The following is a 22,509-nucleotide window of genomic DNA, read 5'->3' on the forward strand; positions in this document are numbered from 1 at the left end:
TAAGCCATAGATCATAAATCATATGATTCAATCATAAATAATAAGTTATAAACAACTGATAAATCATAAGATACCAATAGGAGAAGGTAATAGGGAAGATGAGATGAAAAGAAGTGCGCTGCAAGGAAAACTGAAAAGATGAGTCAAAAAAAGACCAAGATGGCAAACTTTTTCAGTGAAAAGGCTGTAGTTAATTTTTAAAATGGCCGCAAATGGATGGAACTCCATCAGGTATATAAATAGGGATAGTTTTAAAAAAAGGTAATCAGGAAATTTTCTTTTTTTAAAATTGTGAAATACCTATTTTAGAGCTTTCACAATAGTTTTCATGTGTTTTTGAACTCAGCCAGTTTTTAGAGGTTATCGTTTGAAGAGCTACCAAGGACTGCAAAAAGTGGCATCACAGAAGGCAAATATGCCCATTGCCTTAAAACATTCATTAGTTTTATATCCCACAGTTCCTCTAGCTACTCAAGCTGTTCCCCACAAGAGCTTGGAAGTAGCTAAACCTGAGAGTGTGATTGGCCTGGCTTCCATGGATGACAATGGACTTGAAATTGGATCTCCCCAATTCAGCACTTTTAACTGAATCATACCAGCTTTTAGACATTATTTTCTCTCTCTCCTGCATGGCTACGGAATAGCTCAGGGGAATAACTCCTGACCAAGATGCAGTGGCTGAAGTATGAACTCAAATGGAATGTACAGTGTGCATTGATATTGATTTAAATTGTGTGATTTATTGGACTGTTTCCTGTTCACACAGAGGTACATAAAATGCTGAATATATAGGATAAATGAAAAGGAAACGGTACCTAATAGATAAGCTGCATAGAAAAATAAAGTCTAAAAGATTTATGTTGGTAATCACACTGAGAAAGGAAGTTCAAGATCCTTTGCCTATTAGGAATAGTGAGTCAGTGAGGTAGAAAAATAAGATCTCTTAAAATATGTTGTGTGTAACCTTAAGTGGACCCAACAAAAGAGTTAAGAGGGAAGAACTCATTCTTCATATCAGATATCCTTTATTTTAATAGTTTCTTACACAGTTTGCATCATATAACCAAATTGAGAAGGAACTTAAAAAAAAGTCAGATGGTGACATTAAAAAAGTCACAGGGCTGAAACAGTAGTAAAAATAAATTACAGCATTGCAAAAATGTATTTAATTTGCCCACATAAAAGCTTTCACTAATTCCATTCTATACAGACTGTATATGTGTTTGTAGCTGACCATTCTGAACAAAAATACACACACACACACACACACACAAACAGATGCAAGCAACATAATATACTAAACAAAGGCACTGCTAGCAGTAGTCCGCGCTTTTTAAGTAGGGGCCTCCACACCTAAGGCTTCTGTTCTACCACAGATCAAATGGCTCTTCATTCTCTCCCAATCTAAGCATCATCTTTTTTTCCCCTCAGCTTAATGCCCCTAGTTATATAATATTAAAAAAAAAACACCCACCTGCCTATATACAGGAGGCTTAGTCAGCAGCATTAACATCAATTGCATAAGAAGCCATGCCTTCTATAGAAATGTTCAAGACATGCCAAAGGGAAGAGCAGGAAACAGTTTTCCTCCCTCTTTGATGAAAATAAAACAGAATATATAATATCCCTCTTGGAGAGAATATCTTTAATGACTTAACAAAACTGGCTTCACTCTTCCTTTTCTCTAATTATGTAGACACAATAAACTCCTGGGGTTTCACATTTTTATTTCATCTACAGTTTCTGTGTAGTTTTGCTTCAGCATGAACTTAGTTAAATTTTCTCCTTGCTTCTCCCATGTGATTAATTTCTTTTAATTGCAAGATACACCTCTATACATAACCCCACAATGCCAGAGTTGGAAACATCTTTTCCCCTTCATATGCCCCCGCCCTCATATGCTTAAACAATCTTCAAAGAAGGCTTTGTTGGGTTCTGACAACAGATTAACTCTTGGCCTAATAAAATTAGAATCTTGGTACTGGCTGAATTATCAAATTAATGTAAGAAAAATGATCCTGTTTGTTTCAAACAACAGGCAAATATTTGCAAAGCAAGGAAAGGGAGTCTTGAGTTTGCTCAGTCAGCCGAGTCAAGACAATTTACATACTGGATTAAATGGCTCATGCATGCTTAAGCTAGCCCTCAAAGGGGAAATGCATGAATCCTAGTTTGACTCGATGAACTCTTGTTGAAACTATACTCAGAAAAGGGTGGAGCAGGAAAAAAATGAAGGAATCATTGGTCTCACCCAATCTTATAAACAGGAGAATAATGTCTCTTATTCTACACCATCTAGCAAACCGCAGCCACTCCAATACCGGCCACTCCAATGCGAGACAATCTAATTCATTTGTAAGCTGTGCTTGACTCCCCCACAGTTGCCATATACATTCCCAATTTATCCATTTCTATTATAAGCGAGTGCATAATTCAGAGTCGTGTTCCAAATATCATCTTGCAGGAGTTGTTCCCATACACCTGCAACTACAACAGAACAGTCAAACAGGAAATTCTATATAACTGTAAGAGTTTAGTTAACAGTGCCCATGTTTTTAAATGCATTGCCCATTTTTCATAATATTTGTTCTATTGTCACATTTATTTTTTATTTCTCAAGTTTAGGTTTCCAAAACAGAAACAGAAGAGTCAGCTATTTGGAACTTACACCTTTAATCAGGTGGCATGATCCTGCAAAGTGAAAGAGCCAGTAAGCTGAAGCAGTTGCAAATTGCAACTCATTTTCTATTATTTGAGTATCAATAGCACCTCAGATTATTTCTTTTCAGAGGTTTCACATAAATTCTAGGATTATACGTGACTAATGCTTCCAACATATATTAATAAAGGTAACTATAACAATCAGCTGCCAAAGCCTTCAGAACTGATTCTGCATTAGGGCAAAGGTGGTTCCAACAGTAGGGCTATGCCACATCCTATTTATATCAGAATCCTAAAATCAGAAGGATTTTTTTCCTCCAAGAAATGTCCTCTTTCTCGCGTCCACAGCTCATTCCTGAAGCCATGCTGATATTCTGCCACTTCCTTGGCAATTGTTCACTTTGTTTTTCTAGTGCAACAATACGTTTAGCATCTTTTATAATGTGTCTCACTTGTAGCAGACTAAGGTTCTTCTGTTTGCTGATGGTTATGTGGATGAACTGACTACAGAGAACACATTTACTACACATGTCTACTGCACATAACACAAATCCACAGGTGAGGTATCAGGATGGCAGGAAGGGAAGATAGCCATTTGAGTCCAGCCTTAACATTTGTACAATAAACCAACCAAATAAAGTAGACATTCAGCATCATTGCAGGGTTTCCAGGCAGTACGACCATGGAGAAGGAAAAGCAGCCACCACTTCTGGTACTAGAGAGTCAGTTTCCCTTTTCTGTAACTACCAGTTCTAAGCAAAGCTTGGGTTACAACCAAACAGAAAAGTGTCCTGAGAAAGAAAAAGTTGTTCAGTTTTGTTTCTATTTCTTTTAAATATATGTAATTATTTATTAAGACTCTAAAATTGAGGGTTTTTTTGCCAGCCATACTTGTTTATCCGGGCTTCCCATTTGCTTCTTTCAAGGCCTCTTGCAGTCTTTGTTTAAACTTGCTGTATTTTTTTTGCACTTGCTGGATTTTGTCTTTTTCTTCCCTTTCTAGTATTACTAGAAAATTCTGTAGCTCTGGGATAGAGAAGTTGTCCCACTAAAGAAGTAAACAGAGAGGGGGGGGGGAAACGCTATTGTAACCTGCAAAAAATGTCAGTTGCAACAAGTTTAATTTGCCAGAAGAAAACCCGTCCCAAAATAATGAATCCTTTGTAATCCTACTTTCCCTCAAGTCATGAGCTTGCTACTCTGAAACTATCAGGATAAATAACAGAAACTACCTGTAGGAAAGATTATACACATGGTAGTTGTCTAACTTTCAACCATAAAAAGGTCCAGATGTGCAAAAGATGATTTTCTAGACCAGAGGTCTCCAAACTTAGCAACTTTAAGATTTGTCTTATTGCCATCTGGCTCTCTGGGAGTATCACACACACAATTCCAGTGTGCAAGAGAGAGAGGACCCAAATTTATTTATTTTGTAAAAATGTACAAAATCCTTTTTATTGTAAGTATCCAGCAGGTAAACTTTCAATTTCAGTTATGAACTAGACCCAGCTGTCTACACCTTCTTTGAATTTCAGCGATAAATAATGACTAAACAAGTAACTATAGTCTAGAACAGGGGTCTCCAACCTTGGCAACTTTAAGGCTTGTGGATTTCAACTCCCAGAATTCTCCAGCCAGATGGCAATAAGACAAATTACCAAGCTATTTCTATGAGTAAAAGCTGAGGACATTATCTATAAACCCAGAGGGTTTATAGGAAAGAAAGTTGATTTCTTTCATCATCAGCCAAGAAATTCTCCTCTGGGAACTTCCAAACAATCCATATTTAAGGAATGCATCTTGAACTATTATTTCCAAGGTTTGGAAGACTGGCTTATTTTCAGTTTGGAAATCATTCCTATGACTCAGAGCTTGGTCCTTTATTTCTTAGTCCTGTACTTCTGAACCACAAAAGAATGTCTTCATTGGGGCCTGGTTAATCTGTGTTCTGAAGCCTGAACATTTAGTTATATATAGCTGGATTTTAAACTCTTTCAGTACTCTGCAGGAAGATTATTTTGTCCTGTGTAATTAAACTTTTTTAATCAGGTTTAATATTTAAAAAGGGTAATTAAATGAGACATGAAATGCCCTTTGCTTCTGTATTTGCTTTAATATTATACTTATTTTGGAGTACAAGTATCTAATTATGTTTATTATAAGAACTAATAAGATGGAACAGTTGCTTTTCCACCCACTCGGATTCTCTCCTATAGATTCAAATCACTGCTTGTGTGATGTGGTTCTATTTCTGTGTGCCTTTGCAAGTTAGGAATAATACAAAAACTACATAGCAATCAGACCTACCTCAACGTCTCCTGTTTCATTTTCCTTCAACACAAAATTCAGAATATCTGTGTCAGGGCCTGCTAGGAGCCGGAGATACAAAGGACATTCTGTGACTGGAAGCTTCTGGGAAAGAACTGCAAAAGATAAGGCAACAAAAATCACTTAGGATCTTTGAAAAGAAACTGCAAATTTCTTCAGGTTTGCACATGTAATTATAGCCAGGCATATGCACAGATCCTCTAGGAGATGGCTGTCAAACTCGTAGCCCGCAGGCCAGATGCATCACACACTGGCCACACCCATGCCCATTTTAGCGAAGGGGAAAAAAGTCCCAATACATCACATGATGCCACAAGTTTGACACCCCTGCTCTAGAAGAATAGATAGAAAAGGCTGCAACTGCTTCTCATTAAGGATTTTCACTCTTCCTTTATAGCAATTTCAAACACTTATAAGTTCATTCTTCAAAATTGGACATGAACACCAACTGTTTGCCCTTACTGAAAGTCATCATAGGAAAGAAAACAACTCTAGGTTAAAGAATTGCAGAGAGGTATAAAGTGGAAAAACATGAGGTTCAATCATGGGCCCTGTATCCTTTTTTTTTTTTTAACAGGAGGAAGAGAGGGAAGGAATGTTTACTAATGTACAGATAACACAAATAGAAAACAGAAATAAAATTTAAAGTGATATTTATAGGTTAGAAAAGTGAACAGATAATAACCAAACTGAATTAATGGCAATTACTGAAAAAATGCAATTAGAAAACAGATGTAAGATGGAGGATATCTGGTTTGACAGTAACATTTGTAAAAAGATTTTGGAATATTAGTCGACTACAAATTGAAAAGAAATTTGCAGTATAAAATAACTACAAACAGCCAGTTAGCTTAGTTTTGCACCACATTCCACTTCACAATCAGATCTCCCTCCAGGTATCATATATTAAGGACTTGGACAAAATAGATCTAAATCAGAGAAGAACAATGAGAATTATCATTGTTTATGAAGAGAAACTGAAGTAACTGGAAGTACTTAGCCTTCAGAAAAGAAGACTGCGAGAGATTCTCAATCTTCAAGCTTCAGGAAAAAGATTCCTATTAAATATTAGTAAAAAAAAAAAAGTATAACCAGAGTGGTTTGGCATTGAAGCCATTGATGTGAAGGAGTAATTCATTCCTTTTCGGTATGCTTTAATTTGGGTTCCTTAAGGGCTAGATTCAATTAATGGGTTCAGCATAAATAGCTGCTGCCAATTCTATGATTCTAATCTAAATCAAAATTCTGTATTTTTAATGGATGCAGTTATTGACCATCTAACCTAGCAATGGTTGACCCCTTGTCTAAAACTTCTCCATTTATAATTTTGATATAATTTTAATTGCAGTTGTCATAAGGTAAATCTGGGAAACTATGCTTGAGCAGCAAATGTTTTCATTGAGATATAAGCTCAGGTAAGGCTATAGTTATATGGTATGTCCTTATTTTAGTTCTTGTAACTCCAAATTAGGAGGTCCCATGCTGTACATGATTATCCCTGCCCATTACAATAAGATTTCTTTTATACTGATCTTGGACATTGACTATCCAAGGTGTTTTAGCAAGCTTCTCTTAAAGCCTGCTTTAGAAGGTTGCCTACGTTAGAAGTCATCCTATATTGGATTAGATACTTGTCAGAAATTAAGCTTTATAAACAAGTATTTTTTTTCTCCAGATACTATCCCCAAATGAGTAAGTTCTATGTTTTCTTCATTTGGTACATTAAATCCAAAATACAACATGGAGAAAATCAATTTAACCTGATGTGTACTCTAATAAAATCATATTTAATTCCAAGAAAAGTGGAACATGATTCCATTCATGTTTCTACCAAAGACTATGAAAATAGACTTGAAATTTTTGATCTTGTATTTGGATGTGTGCCATGCTGTGAACAAAATAGAAATAAAGATTCTATAGCAGGTCCCTAAAACTTCATTTTTAAGGCTTTTCCTATGTAACTTTCCAATAGATTTATTACTTTTTTAAATAAAAGTTTTAACATATTGAAGTTTATTCTGCCCAGAGCTAACATAGTCAAAAGAAAGCTTGATTAGATTTAACATTTTTCTTTATTTTCTGCTCTCTAGTGCTTTTCCTTAAAAAAAAAAACCTAATCTTGTTCTAATGTTTGCACTTATTGTTTTAAGAATTTCAACTTTTATTGTATAATTTTACTTAGCACCGATTTGATTGCTTATTGTTTGACTGGTTTGGGCTCATCAGCTATAGAGAAGACTGATATAACAAAAAAATGATGAGAACCTGGCAAACTTATTAGGGAGCAGAGCAGAGGCAGCACCTGTGACAGACAGCACAGATGTGTTGTGGCCTCTCGGCTGCCAGCAGAGCTAGCTGCAGTGTCAGACAAGGAGGAGGTTGAGGGAGAGCCTGGGCCAACTTAAGGAAACAGCATCAGAGATGGAGGCAGAGCTGGGGCGTTCCATCTACCCCCCAGGTGGAGAGGCAGCTGTTTTCAGGGCCTGCGCTGAGTGAGGGGGGGGAACAGATGGGGCCTATCCCAGATGCGCATATGTGCAGAGAGAAAAAGAGAGGAGAGCAAAGGAAAACAATAAGCTGACTATCAATGAAAACAGACGTGGACACTAGCCAGCCCTCCCTGGCTGGGAAATAAATAGTAGGGGTTTGGGAATAGCTAGTTGTCACAGACAACTGTTCGCTTTTAGGGTACAGCAAGCAATTTGGATTTCTTGGCCAGGTCTGTTGGAAATAATTATGTTTGATTTTTGTTTATCCATGTGAATAAAAGACTATTCCAATCCTGTTTCAATAGGGGTTTGTTTGTACTCACGAGTAAGCAACTTATCATTACTTGCTAAGGCTGAGTCAGAACAAGATGGACTTCCCTTGCGTAAATTGTCACTTTTAGGACATGAAGCTCTTTGCAACTGTTATTCTGTATCTTTCTCACCTTGACCATCTTTCTGCATCTGTTTGAAAAGTGCAAATTTCTGTGGGTTGTCCACCACCATAAATTTCTTCAGAAGTCCCTGGATCACCTCACTCACAGTTGTTGTGCTGCTGATATGTAACTGTTTGATGGCATCCAAAGGTAGATAGAACGATGTTCTTTTCTCTGTCATGTTAGCTAAGTTGACTTCCTTGAGAGCATCATGAATAGATGGTGGCCTAATCCCTGCTGGGACTGTCACAGGACGCCTCAGTTTTAGGTGCACTTTGATGAAACCTGTGTAAGTGTCATCATCATTCTGGGGATTGGGGAAAATGAAAAAAAAATAGTTAAAGGCAAATTATCTTTTCTTTGATCTCTATTTCCTAAATGACTTGGAAGAAGCAATTCAGATTATTTTTCTGAAGAAAATCTGAAAGTTTTTGCAATCAAGCAATTTCTAAAGCTAACGTACTCGAGCTATGTAATACCCTGGAAGCTCCACATACGATGACATTCCACTTTCTGAAATATTTTCACAAATACTCTTCGGCTGTTCCAAGCAGCTTCAATGTGTGAGAGAAATGAAGAAAATAACCATTCTAATCACCACTTTAGCTTTTTTTTAAATGTATACATAACATCCCCGTCTTTAGCATCACTGTTCTGAAGTTAAGGAAGTCACTCCTAGGAATGGGAAATTACTTTGTTTATTCTCTTTATTTTAAATGGAAAGTCTATAATCAGGCTGAGGGACAGTTTTGGCAGTGACATAGAAAACCAGATTAAAATTCTGCTGAATTGAATCTCTCTTTATGAATGGGAAGACTTGTTAGTACTACCTCATTCATCCTACCATGACATACCGTATATACTCGAGTATAAGTCGACCCGAATATAAGCCGAGGCACCTAATTTTACACAAAAAAACTGGGAAAACTTATTGACTCGAGTATAAGCCGAGGGTGGGAAATGCAGCAGCTACTGGTAAATTTCAAAAATAAAAATAATTAATTTGGGAAACGATCTCACTATCATGAAAGGTTTAATTGATTCACTAACCCAAAAAAAGAAGAAGATGATTACAGCGGGAGGCAGGAGTCACTCTCTTCCCCTCCCTCGGAGGCCCCCTGAGTCAGGAGTCACTACCGCCGGCGCGGCCCCAGTCCCGCCGCCTTGGGAAGGGAAAGGCAAAGCGCTTTTTGCCTTTCCCTTCCCGGCTGGGGCTGTTGGGAGTCGCTGCCGCCGGAGCGGCCCCAGTCCCGCCGCCTCGGGAAGGGAAAGGCAAAGCGCTTTTTGCCTTTCCCTTCCCGGCTGGGGCTGTTGGGAGTCGCTGCCGCCGGAGGCCGCGACTCCACACCATTTTTTTTTCAGAGGGGAATCTGACTCGAGTATAAGCCGAGGGGGATTTTTTCAGCACAAAAAATGGGCTGAAAAACTAGGCTTATACTCGAGTATATACAGTACCCAGTTTCACCACCCTTTTCTAATTAACACTTCATTTGTTGAATCCATTCATATTTATACTTGGGGAAGATCCACTAAAATCACTGGGATTTTCTGGTTTCAATACATGACCTGTAATTCTAAAGTCTGGTCTAGCCGTGGTTTTTGATTCCTCTAGGTACAATTTTTTATTTTCTTTTTAGAATCGAGATGTGAATACTTTGTTCATTTATTTCACTTGCTCCAGTTCTTTTGGTACTGCCTTGTTTCTACGGCTGATTTTTTTTTTAGGAGGGAAGGTGGTGTGCAAAGGAATGCAGTCCTTTTACTTCATCTCACTTTCAATTTCAGGAGCTGGCTACTCCAGAAGGGCAGCAAGGTCAAGCCACAGCTGGGAGAGTCAATGTCAATGATTCGTAGTCTGTTATTTGGCTGCAGTGTTCTTCTAATTCTTCTTTGGAGTATTTTAAGACACACAATGCTTTGTGGCAAGTTGTTTTCTTTACAAAGACAGAATGCAGGTCTTTAAATAAATAGATAACTTTGGTTTATCTAATTAATCAGAAAGTTATCCAGGATACTTTGGATTGAATAAGAAAAACAGTACCCCCGCCAAATGGATTTGTCTATGATGAAGGGGGAAAAACATAAGAATGCACACTAAAGGGGAATTTATCAAACTCTCTGCATTTTGGCTGATACTTATTCTGTGCTGGAAAAAAATGTTCTTCCATAAATGCAACTGAGACAGATGTTGAACCACTTTGTGAAGTGATGAGTTGGATTTCTCTCAATTCAAATATCTAAAATAATACAGGCATAGCTATTTTTGGTAAAATCATTAGTTGATATTCAGAGAACATTTGCAGACACTACAGAATGTTTGCAAGACTCAAATTAGCTACAGAACAGTCACCCCACAGCTGCTATATGGCTCAAATCACTTAAATAGCAGGTTGAGGAAACTTCAGCTGATAAGAGAGATACCTTCAAACCCTCCTCAGTTCAAAGAGTGTTTTTCCTTTGGATCAGCCTCTTAAAAATCATGCTTTAATCAGAATCCCTGTGAACCATGATTAAAATAAAGTAAATAAACCAGATCTTTAAAAGAGGATCCCTGCCAAAATTGCTCATTTGTGCTAATAAATTGTGTACCAATCCCACAGAATTTCAGTAACATCAGTGCTATGGGAACATACAGTACACTCAATGTTAGAAGTATAGCCAATTCTCTGCTAAAGCAAGGATTTATGCCTATTTATCTATCTTCTTTGCATCCTGTTCTCTTATACCGCAACCCTGGGAGACAGCTTAACCTTGGGGAATAGAGCTAGTGCTTTTTAATCCAGATGAAAACTATTTGGTTCAGGTATAAACAACAAATATTTGTTTTATTTAAAATCTATCTGAGTTCCTCAATAAGGTGGCCTCCTGCTATGATCTGTTGCAGACTAGCAGAATCCTAACCAAAGGCCTATAAGGGATTCATGAAATAATAGAAAATCCAAATGCAAGTCATGCAAACAACCAATGTGTCCTTGCACTCATCATGTTACTGAAGGCTACAGAGGAGAAGGGAGGAAGTCATGAGAAAAACTATTAAATTTCATAACTCATAAAACACCAGCACTTTTACTTTAGATAGTTAAACTGGTCTGGCCATTCTTCTTATCAAAGCTCAGAAAGTAAACATTAGGATGTGCAACACTTCATACTTGAAGGCAAAATGTGGTTCAAAGGGTGCAAGGACATACAAAGCACTCCTTAAAGCTACCACACTTTTTCATGATATTCTACAGCTGTTCCTGCACTACAGGGTGATCACAGGAAAAGAGGCATTTGGTTGAAGAAGTTGCAAATATATGGTGAAGGCATAATTTGTTTCACATTTGAATCCAAATTATTGCACAGCCTACTAAACTTGGCTATTCTTTTTATAGACAATGCCAATTAACAGGAGACAGGATTTAATTGTTATTTCAATTATTAAAGATGGAGATGTCCACCTTTTTCTGAGGCTCCTAGAGTAGTAGACAGATAGGTTCCCCCAGAACTTAAGCCAAGCTTCCCATTATAAATGCTGAAAGGGAAAATAGTTTTAAGAGCCACCATAACAAAAGTAGGAAATATCCAGAATTGCAATACCAACCAGCTTCATCAGCAAGCAATTGTTGACTTTTGAGTTGTAATTGCTAATCATCTCTTTCAGCTGTTGGATAGTAGGAGGTTTAGGTTTTGCTTCTTCCACTGTCTTTGTTACATTCTAAAACAAAAGATAACAAGCAATACTGAGACAAGCAAACTTGGTAGATGATATAATAAGTTTAATAACAAACAAACCATAAGCAAGCCTAACACCAACACACATTCTACTAAGCTAATATCTGATCTTCATAATAATGCAGGATACTCCATTGCAGTTGTAAGATGACATTAGTTAAAGCAAGGTGGCAACCTTTTGACAGCCAGAAGCTATATATTATGTCATTCTGCAAAGTCCCAGTGAACTGAAAATTTTGCTGGCTGATGATAATGACTTTCTTTTCCTTTTACAATAGGCGTGTTTGACTTAAACAAGTTATTTCACTAATTGCCAAAAATCAACAAGGTCTTATATCTTGATTTAATGGCAATTTGTTTCTAAGTTTCAACAATGCAATTTCAGGAAATTCTGGAAACATTTAGGAAGACTTCTGCATTGGAGACAATTTGTAAACAAATATGATACGTAAGTCTCAGGTCTCTGATGGGCAATCTTCTGAAGTTGTTGGGGAAGCCATATTTTGAAGCATATTATGACAGAGCACTCCGTGTGTGTGCAGAAGGCCCACACTGCTATTAACTGTAGCTAAAAAGGGCTGCAGTTTGTAGTGTTGAGAATCTATTCCTAAAATCACTGCAAAGAACTGCCTACTTGAGCAGATATGTTCAATGGACAAATTGGAACAATGGATACTATGGTGGTCTCTCATGAATGAAGACACTGAGGCAGTCGTCTTGAAGCCAAATCGGGATGAGAGCCCAGGGCAGGCTCTGACACCCTCTTTTATTAGAAGCAATCTTTGTTAACGTTTGCAATTTTTTGTTAGTGTGTTGTTACAAACTCATTACATCACACAAAATACCATATGAGAATACAAAGCTGTAAAGTTTAAGTTTGCTACAATTCTGGGTAAGAAGTGGCAACATTTCGACCTTGTCCCTCGCCTCGTGTTACAAACAACTACCAGAAGGCCCGTCCTTGCACGCGCCGAGGAAACAGATAGCAATTCCCACATCTCCTCTGTTTTTCTTTTTTTAAAAGACAGGGAATGTTTTAGTTCCAACAGCAGCCTTTGTTAGGCGCGTAGGCAAGAGTGCTGTGTATGCTGATGTTATCCATGGCGTTCGTGACTTCTTCGACCATCACAAACATCTTGTCCTCGTCTGGGTCATCACAGGTTGGCTCTCCCATCTCGTCTTTGGATATGTGTTAGTTATTTGTTGATTCCAGAGAGCCATTACCTGTGCAGTGGCTTTTTTCTCAGCCAAGAGGGATAAACTGTTAGAAATAGTGCGTACAAAGATAGGTAATACACAAGGCAATATAATACATCCTGCAGCAATCATACCAATAAGCGCTACAATAGCTTGCAAACCAGGTAATTTTGGGAACCAGGATCCAAACATGTCTCTAAAATCAAGACCATTCCATGTTTGTACAGGTACATGCGCAATCTTGATCATTCTATCAGTGATTTGTTGAATAACTTTTCCACTATCATCTATTTCAATACAACAATTACTAAGGTTAAATTTTCCACACACTCTTCCTTCTTTGGCAAGGAGATAATCTAACACCAAACGATTTTGCATGATATATGTTCTAGACAATGCACTTTCTTTAGCTAATGTTTTCAAAGCAAGAGCAGTTTCATTGGTTATAATTTCTAATACAGCTTGCAACCTTATAATTCTATTGAGCATATATATGTGGAGGTATGGTACCCTCTTGTTTCAGGTAAGTGAGTGTACAAGCAAATAGGATTACATTTGTCAGTGGTACATGAAGTAGAGCTTGATTTAACAGTGATATTAATATTTTGAGGGCCTCTTACTTGAGCAGAGTCAATAGGTGGGGTGTATCAGTAGTTGTAAACAGTGGTGGCCCCCACGTTAGTCCCGGACACCTTTTGGAAGAGATATTTCCTTTCCTGTAGATAAGATCTTTGCCAGCTGTGTGAGCCGCAGGTGACTCCTGCAGTGTCGTTAGGACCTTGGCCTTTGTTGATGGCAAAACAAGCATCAAAACACACAAAAGTGTTGGTAACCCCCCGAATGACATTATGGGTAATGTACCCATTTTTTGCTTGACTGGTAGAGAACATTGAGGCAAGGTCAGAGCTGGATCCTCCTTTGTAGGCATAGACATACAGTGAGGCGGTGATGGGCCCCACAGCCTTTGGTTCGTAGCATTGGATACCTTGTTTGGTGTAGCATCGTGCATATTGAGTGTTGTTATGCAAACAAGGGGAGATTGTCGTGGAGTTGCATTCACGTTTCAAAGTATGATAGATCAGGGTGGACTGGGTCTTCGTTCCGCTGCGAGTAGTTTTGATGCAGGCATCGCAGGAGGATGGGGTGGTTGTCGTATCAGCAGGAACGATGTGGAAACCCAGGAAGCAAATGATGAATACAGTGGGCAGTTTCATGATGCTGATGTAGGCAAGGCTGGTTTGGGTAGAAAAGGCCTTACTTGTCGTCCAGGGACCCAGATGGTGTTGTTGTTGTCAGCGTACCTCGTCCCCAGGTTATAAGTTCAGCAGGACCTTTCCACTGAGGATCTGGAAGCTGATACCGTTGGTCTGGGTTCAAGATGAGGCGAGGAAGCGAAATGACGTGATGCTGCTGTGCATGGGGGGGATCCGGACTCATTGAGGAAGTTAAGAGTAAACAAGCAAACATTCAATGCATTCTGGAGTCCTGGCAACCCTGTGACATTTTTAAATTTGAATTTAAACTGTCTGGCCAAGGCTTTTTTGTTTTGATGAAAATAACTATGACTGTCCCAGGGTGTTTGTTGTGAAAGAATCATGCAAGAGATGGCGCTGTCTGCGGTTGCAGCTGCGGCTGCCGCATCAGCCATATCATTGCCTTCCTGGAGAATTCCTGGGAAGGGTTGGTGGCTGCGAATGTGTGCTACAAAGAGCGGGTGCTGGTGCTGTGCAACAAGGTGTTGCAATGTAACAAAAAGAGAGAGAAGATTTTTAGAGACAGAGACTGAAGTGAAGGATAGGCAGTAGTTGAAAGCATTTTATGCGTATGGAGTTAGTACTTCGATGAAATCAATCTGTGTTCTCTGGAAAGGCCAGCCCATCAGGGTCGCCCTCCCATTTCTTTTTCCTTGCTACTTTCTTGTTTACTTTCAAACATACTTTGCATTCACAGAAACCACCTTCACCCCTTCTCAGTTTCCCAACTCATCTTTCTCCTTTTCCTCAGGTTTCCAATCCTAACAACTCACATTTCTGCGCAGACCATGAAGGAAGGGAGGGAGCCCTTTTATGACCTCCCCTGCTCCTATCATGACTGCAAATCCTGATTTCCTCTTTCCTTCTTCAACCCTGCTTGACCCATCCACCTACTTGCAACAAACAATCATGGTCCTCAGTTCCCACGATTCTGCAAGCCTTTAGATAGTCCGAGAGGGAAGCCCCCTCGGGCAGATAGAGGCTGCAGAATCCTCTTTCAATCCTCATTTGCATTTTCAACAACCAGTTTTAACAGACTTAGAGATTTTTAGGAGTGTTGAGGAAGATGTATCCATTCTAAGATAAGGAGGTTGCTAGTGTGCTGAGACTTTTGGGTTAATACAGCAGTAGGTAAGGAGGGGGTGTATTGAGCAAGATTAAGGAAATAGGAGCATTGTTGTGACATCGGTTGACCCACCTTTTCTGCATAATGTGCTATATGTCCTGGGTGATTTTTAATTGATGATCTGTAATGGTAATTTTATCCCCTGGAGTGGTTCCTCCCTTTAACACATCAAACAGGGGTTGAGCATGTGTGTAGTAATGCCAAAATAGGGACGGGTCCAATTAATAGCCCCTAAATATTGTTGTAATTGTACGAGGGATGTCTACACAATGGCATCACGTGTGGATGGACTGAAACTTGTATATCAAAATTTAAAAAAAGAAAAGCAAGAAGGGAAAGGTGTCCTAGGCACTCTTTTCCAATATTTTACAAGGAGAAGAAGAAGCAAGGGAGAAAGGAAGAGATGAGAGGCCTTAAGCAAAAGTTCTCCAGAGATAATAGACAAATTCCACTGAAAAAGGGATTTCAGAAAGGCACACAAGACCGCACTTCTACACCTGCATCCAGAAATAACCATAGAAAACTGGAAACAACATGCAATTCAAAATGTGACAAAACACTCAGTATAATCTAGTGAAACCTTTGCCAAGAAAAGGAGAGTACTGTAATGAAACAATGATTTAAGACATGGGATGTGGGGGGGGGGGGGTGGAAACAATCCCGGAAAGCATAAGTGTTTCCACAAAGGCATGATATCTAACCGAAAGGGGTAAAATGTTCAAGACATAAATGATTGTCAACATCAATGATTAGACTATGTTATCCCAGCGAAACCTTTTGTGAAATGAAAGATCTGAAGTAGGAGAAGGGGGAACACTGCAATGAAATAATGATCAATAATATGTGATGTGGTTTAACTGAAAAGCAATGTACCAAATGTTCAAGACACAAATGAACATCAACACTAATGAATAACAATACTGCACAATTTCAGAATGCACCAGATAGAATCCCAGTGCAAATTATGTGTTCTATATTAAGTATTACAAATATAGGGGAAAGAGTTAAAGGCATCACACTCCATTCAGTGCACAGGAGAAGTTTTTCTTCAAAGAAGAAAGATAAATGGATAGCTGGAAATAGAACAAAGAATAACAAACTATGATTCGAATTGAGAGGAGATAAACAAAATAAAACTGAGAAAATTCAAAAGAGAGGAGAAGCTATGTAGAAAATTGAAAATGCCAATAAGATGCCAATGGTATGCAAAATGCCAATGGTATGCAAAATGAACACGAATCTGAATCTGTGTCTGTACCAAGAGTTTTGACCTGGGACTAAGCAACTTTCAGAAAAGAGATTTTTTATGCTTTTATGTTTTGTGTTTCTGTGTATCCATGTTCTGCATGTCTTTAAAAATTAACAAAGTTTGTTAAAAAAAAAGAGAGAGAGACTGAGAGTTTTGAGGAAGGATAGAGCAGATTGGGAACCACAGAGATTCCTTTGAGAAGGGCATGAGGGTGAGATTGTAAGAGCAGTTTTATCGGAGAAGAAGGAGGCAGAAGGAGGAAGCTGTGTGCTGACAGAGATGGGGAAAGGATATGAACACATCTTCTGCCATTGATAATTCATACACAGTGGATGGTATATGGGCAGCCTTGGGAGAGGGGCTAGCTGCCGGCCCCTCTACTGTCGAGCATCTCTGCTGGCGGAGGGCTTTGCTGCCCCCCGCCGGGCTTGACATTGTGATTTAAAATGACCAGGCTTCCCACAATTGTAACAATTACCAGATGGTTTATTACCTCTGGTGATAGCTGCAGCCATCATTTCGGAAGTGTCTAAAGAGGCTTTACTGAGGGGTTTTTCAAGAGAGCCCCTCTTTTAAAAAGGAAAAATTTCGTTTGGTTGATTCTCTTAGTTCCTCAATGTGCAATTTCTGGTCCCGAGAGAATCCTCCACCCATACTCACGAGGATCCACGGCGATCGCCTGCGATCGAATCAGGGATGAGGTATACCAAGGCTATGCCAGCCGATGAGTATGGATGGTCCAAAGACGTACCACCTCGCAGATGATCACGTCGGGGTCACCAGTTATGGTGGTCTCTCATGAATGAAGACACTGAGGCAGTCGTCTTGAAGCCAATCGGGATGAGAGCCCAGGGCAGGCTCTGACACCCTCTTTTATTAGAAGCAATCTTTGTTAACGTTTGCAATTTTTTGTTAGTGTGTTGTTACAAACTCATTACATCACACAAAATACCATATGAGAATACAAAGCTGTAAAGTTTAAGTTTGCTACAATTCTGGGTAAGAAGTGGCAACATTTCGACCTTGTCCCTCGCCTCGTGTTACAAACAACTACCAGAAGGCCCGTTGTCCTTGCACGCGCGCGAGGAAACAGATAGCAATTCCCACAGATACTTAATTCAAAATCAACTTACAGTTGCTTACCCTAAACCTTTTGCACTGTATTATGTTTTTAGCTTTGGTCATATATTTTTCAGGACTTTCTGATAACCATGATTACTAAGAACCTTACTGTAAAATGTACAATGCTCAGTGCTTCTAGATTCATTATGAATAACATTCTGCACACTAGGCCAGGCAGAAGCTTTATTTCAGACTGTCTGCACTAAGCCAGTCACAATCATGCAGCAGGTGGTTAAGTTCTCCCCAGATGAGAATAACTGCTATCCTGTAAAAAAGCATATTCATAACCAGATACGTAATAGTTGATACAATGTGCCATAAATATCCCCAACTGAGGCTCACCTTGAGCCAAGAATTCCCAGTGCTGCTTATTTCACTTAAAAGATTTCTAACTTTTTCTGTCCTGCATAGTTTCCACCTCCCTTTTCACCAACAAGCTTACTCCTTCCTAGCATCTTACAACATTTTATCCTAGCAAATAATCACAAAAAAACTCCCGACAGATGCAGTGTCCATGTTTGTGCAGTCACATGGAAGAGAAAGTGAACTAATTTCATGACATCATCATAACCTAAAAATCAGTATCGGATATGAGCAGGTTAGGTGCACTACTATTCCATTGTGTTTCTAAAGAACAAATAGTAACAAATTGCTGAGTTCTATTTAGAACTGGGGAGATTTTTTTCTATTTTATCCATTCCTAAGCTCACAATTTGTCATTCCCCCCCCCCCTTTAAGATTCTTTTGGTTGGTAAAATGCTAAGCTTTGATCAGATCCTTCACCCTTCTGAGGACTTCTCTTTTATAACCCAAAAGATTCCCAAAGGTTACGCTCACATCCTTCAGATGTCAAATTACATTATCTTGAATATAGCTGACTATTTTTCTCTTTATTTGTTTTTTTAAATCAAGTTGTGAGGTTCTAATCTAGATTGGAATGACACAAGTGATAAAATTGTGGAATAAAAATTATCTTCTTTTTGCTTCTAACCCAAATTCAGGAGTTGAAAAGAAAAACCATACACAATGGCTTCAATATCCATCGCCACATATACTTCAGAGCAGTTCTCCCCAACCAAGTACCTTCCAATTGTGTTAAACCAGTGATCCCCAACCTTTTTTACGCCGCGGCCCGGTACCGGCATCAGCTGGGCGCCACGGCCCGGTACCGGCATCAGCTGGCGCGCCATCTTTTTGATGAAACGTGCTTCCGGTGAGCTTTCTACCCGGAAAAGCTCACCGAAGCACTTTTCATCAAAAAAAGATGGCGGCGCCCAGCAAGCCAGCGGCCCGGTAGGAGTTGTTCCGCGGACCGGTCCCGGTCCGCAGACCGGTGGTTGGGGACCCCTGTGTTAAACTATTACTATACAGCTAGCACTGAATATAAAAGCCCTTGAAAATGATCAGCTTGGAGAAAGCTGCTTTAAAGCAGAAACAAATGATGCTGCCAATTGCAGTTCATTTAGACTCCCTAATTATATGCCTTCAGCCCTCATCAGATGTGTAGCTGAATGCGTGAATTGTGCTCCGTGGAAAAGTCTCTGAGTTGATATCAGATGATAGACAAAAAACAAAACCAATCCCAGTCATTGCTTGAATCAAGCTAGAGAAATGTTTGCTTAGAAAATATGATCCAAAACATTATATTGTACTAGCTGGAAACTACTGGCCCAAACTCAAGAGCAAAACAGAGCATTTTGAGGGGCATACATAATGCTAAGCAACTTCTTTGTGGCCCCAAAGTGCTTCACCTCAAATCAAGAGTATGATTCCCAACCATTTCAAAACAGGTAAGATATATTAAGTCTTAGACTTAGCACATCTGAAACAGCAAAAAAAAAATAATAATAAGCAAAATAAAACAGTGATGAAAAATATTAAAAATATTATTTTAAACAATTGCAGTCTCTGATTACAGAAAGAATACTTATCTCTTGCCTCAAAGAATAAGATCCTGAACTCTGTATAAACAAAGGAGCCAGCATTAACCAGAAATGGTACATGCAAGAAGAGAACAAACTACTGGAGCCCAACTTCATTATTTTTAAAAAATTATTATTATTTTTAAAAAAGATAAATGATCTTTTTTTTAAAATGTCAAACTTCAGATTCCTGTTGTGGATGCAAACTTCTTTATCAGGAGGCCTTGGGAACTGCTCATTTCTGAAGGACCCGAGAAGGAAGTAATGTTTCTAAATGGAAGCAGTTACCCTCACATTTGGAATGTGCTTCTGCAGTATCTCCAAAACAACCCAAATTCAGATTAACACCCAGCCCTTTGACCACTGATTGATCAAAAGGGTCATCAACAGGTAAGCTACCTCTTACTACAGTAAAAACTATAATATAGGCAAAGGTTGCTATATATTTTTAGAGTAAGTTCAACTGTGTGCAAAGACGTTGAAGAAAAGTAAGAGCAAAACAGATATATATATGTATACAGCACATCTAACTGGGAATTTTAAAAGCAGCATTTATATAAAAAGTATAACATCATTTTTATTAAAGAATGAATCAGTAGTGATTATTGGAAAACTAAAAAAATAACTTGGCACATAATTTTGACTTCTGATCTGACTGCGAGATCAGAAACAGAGAGAGTGATGTGTAATTATTCAATAAGGTGTGATTCTTTCTGTTGACTTTTTTATCTTTTAGGTCTTAAAATAACTCATCAGAATGAAAGGCCATAAAACCCACACTTCCTTAGAAATACTTCTTCCAATATAGAAAGTACATCAAATGGAGAAGAATAACAAACAATGAAGCAATTGCTTCTCCTTTAAAGAACCTGTTCAAGCCCTAAGAATGTTAACTGTCATCACTTACTTATTAAATAAGGCACAATTTTGGAGCAGGAGTTCATATGATTTAAATAGGGGTTGGCTACCTGAAGACACATGTTTTAAAATGTAACATTCATAATCATTGATTATTCTGGTTGGGACTGGTAGAAGCTGAACAGACATGAAAGCAGCATGGTGATATCATGAAGCAGAATAGAAACAAAACTTAAGTCTGTTTTTTCCAAGTGTTAGTTTATTTATTCTACTGGGCTTATGAGCTTTTTCAGTTATGGCTGACTCTGAGCAGCTTTACTAACCTCCAAAACAGTAAGTAATGTATCAGTAGTAGCAGAGCAATACATTTATTATTATTATTTATTTATTTATTTATTTATTTATTTATTTATTTATTTATTTATTTATTTATTATTTATTTATTTATTTATTTATTTATTTATTTATTTATTTATTTATTATTTATTATTTATTTATTTATTTTTTATTTATTATTTGATTTATATTTATTTATTTTTATTTATTTATTTATTTATTTGATTTGCCAATTGTTTACAAGATAATAAGTATAAATGTATACATAGTTGTGAATACATGAAATGGGTACATATAAGAAAAATAAAAGAATAAGAGAAACAATAGGACAGGGACGGTAGGCACGTTGGTGCGCTTATGCACGCCCCCTACAGGCCTCTTAGGAAAGGGATGAGGTCAATAGTAGACAGTCTAAGGTTAAAGTTTTTGGGGTTTGGGGAAGAAACTACTATATTGCCGCCTATTCGCCCATGGCAACTCGAGGCGGCTTACACAATGTAAAATCATATTTAAAACAAAAATAAAAAAAAACAATAAGAACTAACAAAAAGAAACAAATTAGTAAAGTACAATAGAACAAAATTTGGGAAAACAAAAAAACAAAACAAAAAAACAAAAACCAACTCCCATCCCCCACCCCAACGACAGCGGATCACACTAGCCATCTGATGGGTTCTATCCCTCTCTGGGTTCCCCAGGCCCGCTGGCAAAACCAGGTCTTCAGTGCCTTTCAGATTAGTATTAATGAGGGGGCCATTCTAATCTCAGGTGGAATGATGTTCCAGAGAGATGGAGCCACTACAGAGAAGGGCCTTCTTCTAGGTTCCACCAGGTGTATCTCCCTCAGGGATGGGACCCACAGCATTCCCTGCCTCCTCACTCTAATGGGTCCAGTAGATGTCACTGGCAAGAGATGTTTCCTCAAATAAACTGGACCCAAGCCATGTAGGGCTTTAAAGGTGACAATCAGCACCCTGAATTGCACCCAGAAGCAAATTGGCAAGCAATGCAGCTCCTGCAGGAGAGGTGATATATGTGCACACCGGGGTCTGCATAAAACCATGCGGGCTGCTGCATTTTGCACCAAATGGAGCTTCCGGATGCTCTTTAAGGGCAGCCCCATGTAGAGCGCATTGCAATAATCAAGATGGGAAGTGACCAGGGCATGAGTGACTGTGAGTAGGGACCGCTGATCCAGGAAAGGGCGTAACTGGTGCACAACCCACAGTTGCGCAAAGGCCCTCCTGGCCATGACCGCCACCTGCTCTTCAAACAGGAGTCGTGAGTCCAGGAAAACCCCTAGATTACACACAGGGTCTGTTTGTGGTAGTGCCACCCTATCCAAGACTAAAGGTGGTAATTCTTCCTGAACCAACGAACCCCAGAGCCAGAGCCACTCGGTCTTGCAAGGGTTTAGTTTCAATCCGTTGCTCCCCATCCAGCCCCTAATAGCCTCCAGGCACTGCGAGAGGGAGGACAGAGCAGCACTTAACCCACCACAGGCCGAGACATACAGCTGAGTATCATCAGCATATTGGTGATACCTCAGTCCATGGTGATGGATGATCTTACCCAGCGGTTTCATAAAAATGTTGAACAGGAGCGGAGAGAGTACTGAGCCCTGTGGAACCCGGTAAAGCAGTGGGTGAGGGTTGGATCTCTCCCTTTTTTTAAACTAAACATAATAGGTTGGAGAAGTCAACCATGCTGACAATTCCTTCTTTCAATAGAAACACAAAGTTAGAATTTTAATGAAAGTCACTTTGGGATAGTGGTTCATGCATCAGGCTAGAAACTGACAGACCATGAGTTCTAGTCCC

The 22,509-nt window shown here is 38.9% G+C and overlaps 1 protein-coding gene across 6 annotated transcripts in view; it reads right to left on the reverse strand.

Moving 5' to 3' along the window:
- Positions 1–1,005: 1,005 nt before the first annotated feature.
- The window catches only part of RASSF5 (Ras association domain family member 5), an 85,784-nt gene continuing 64,280 nt past the window's right edge, over positions 1,006–22,509 (reverse strand). For 3 of the 6 annotated variants that reach the window (XM_087959640.1, XM_087959642.1, XM_026676782.2), the window contains 5 exons: positions 11,496–11,609; positions 7,922–8,219; positions 4,969–5,084; positions 3,553–3,709; positions 1,006–3,452 (listed from right to left, as the gene is read on the reverse strand). In XM_087959640.1, coding sequence (XP_087815766.1) covers positions 3,557–3,709; positions 4,969–5,084; positions 7,922–8,219; positions 11,496–11,609 — 681 coding nt within the window. In that variant the 3' untranslated portion in view covers positions 1,006–3,452; positions 3,553–3,556. Of the gene's footprint in view, positions 3,710–4,968; positions 5,085–7,921; positions 8,220–11,495; positions 11,610–22,509 lie in introns of all 6 variants that reach the window. The other 3 variants (XM_087959639.1, XM_087959641.1, XM_026676781.2) reach the window with 1 other exon arrangement.

The sequence above is a fragment of the Notechis scutatus genome, chromosome 3 (genome assembly GCF_049901735.1).
Source record: "Notechis scutatus isolate UNSWTSFEM ecotype Mainland chromosome 3, rNotScu1.2, whole genome shotgun sequence".
NCBI lineage: Eukaryota > Metazoa > Chordata > Lepidosauria > Squamata > Elapidae > Notechis > Notechis scutatus.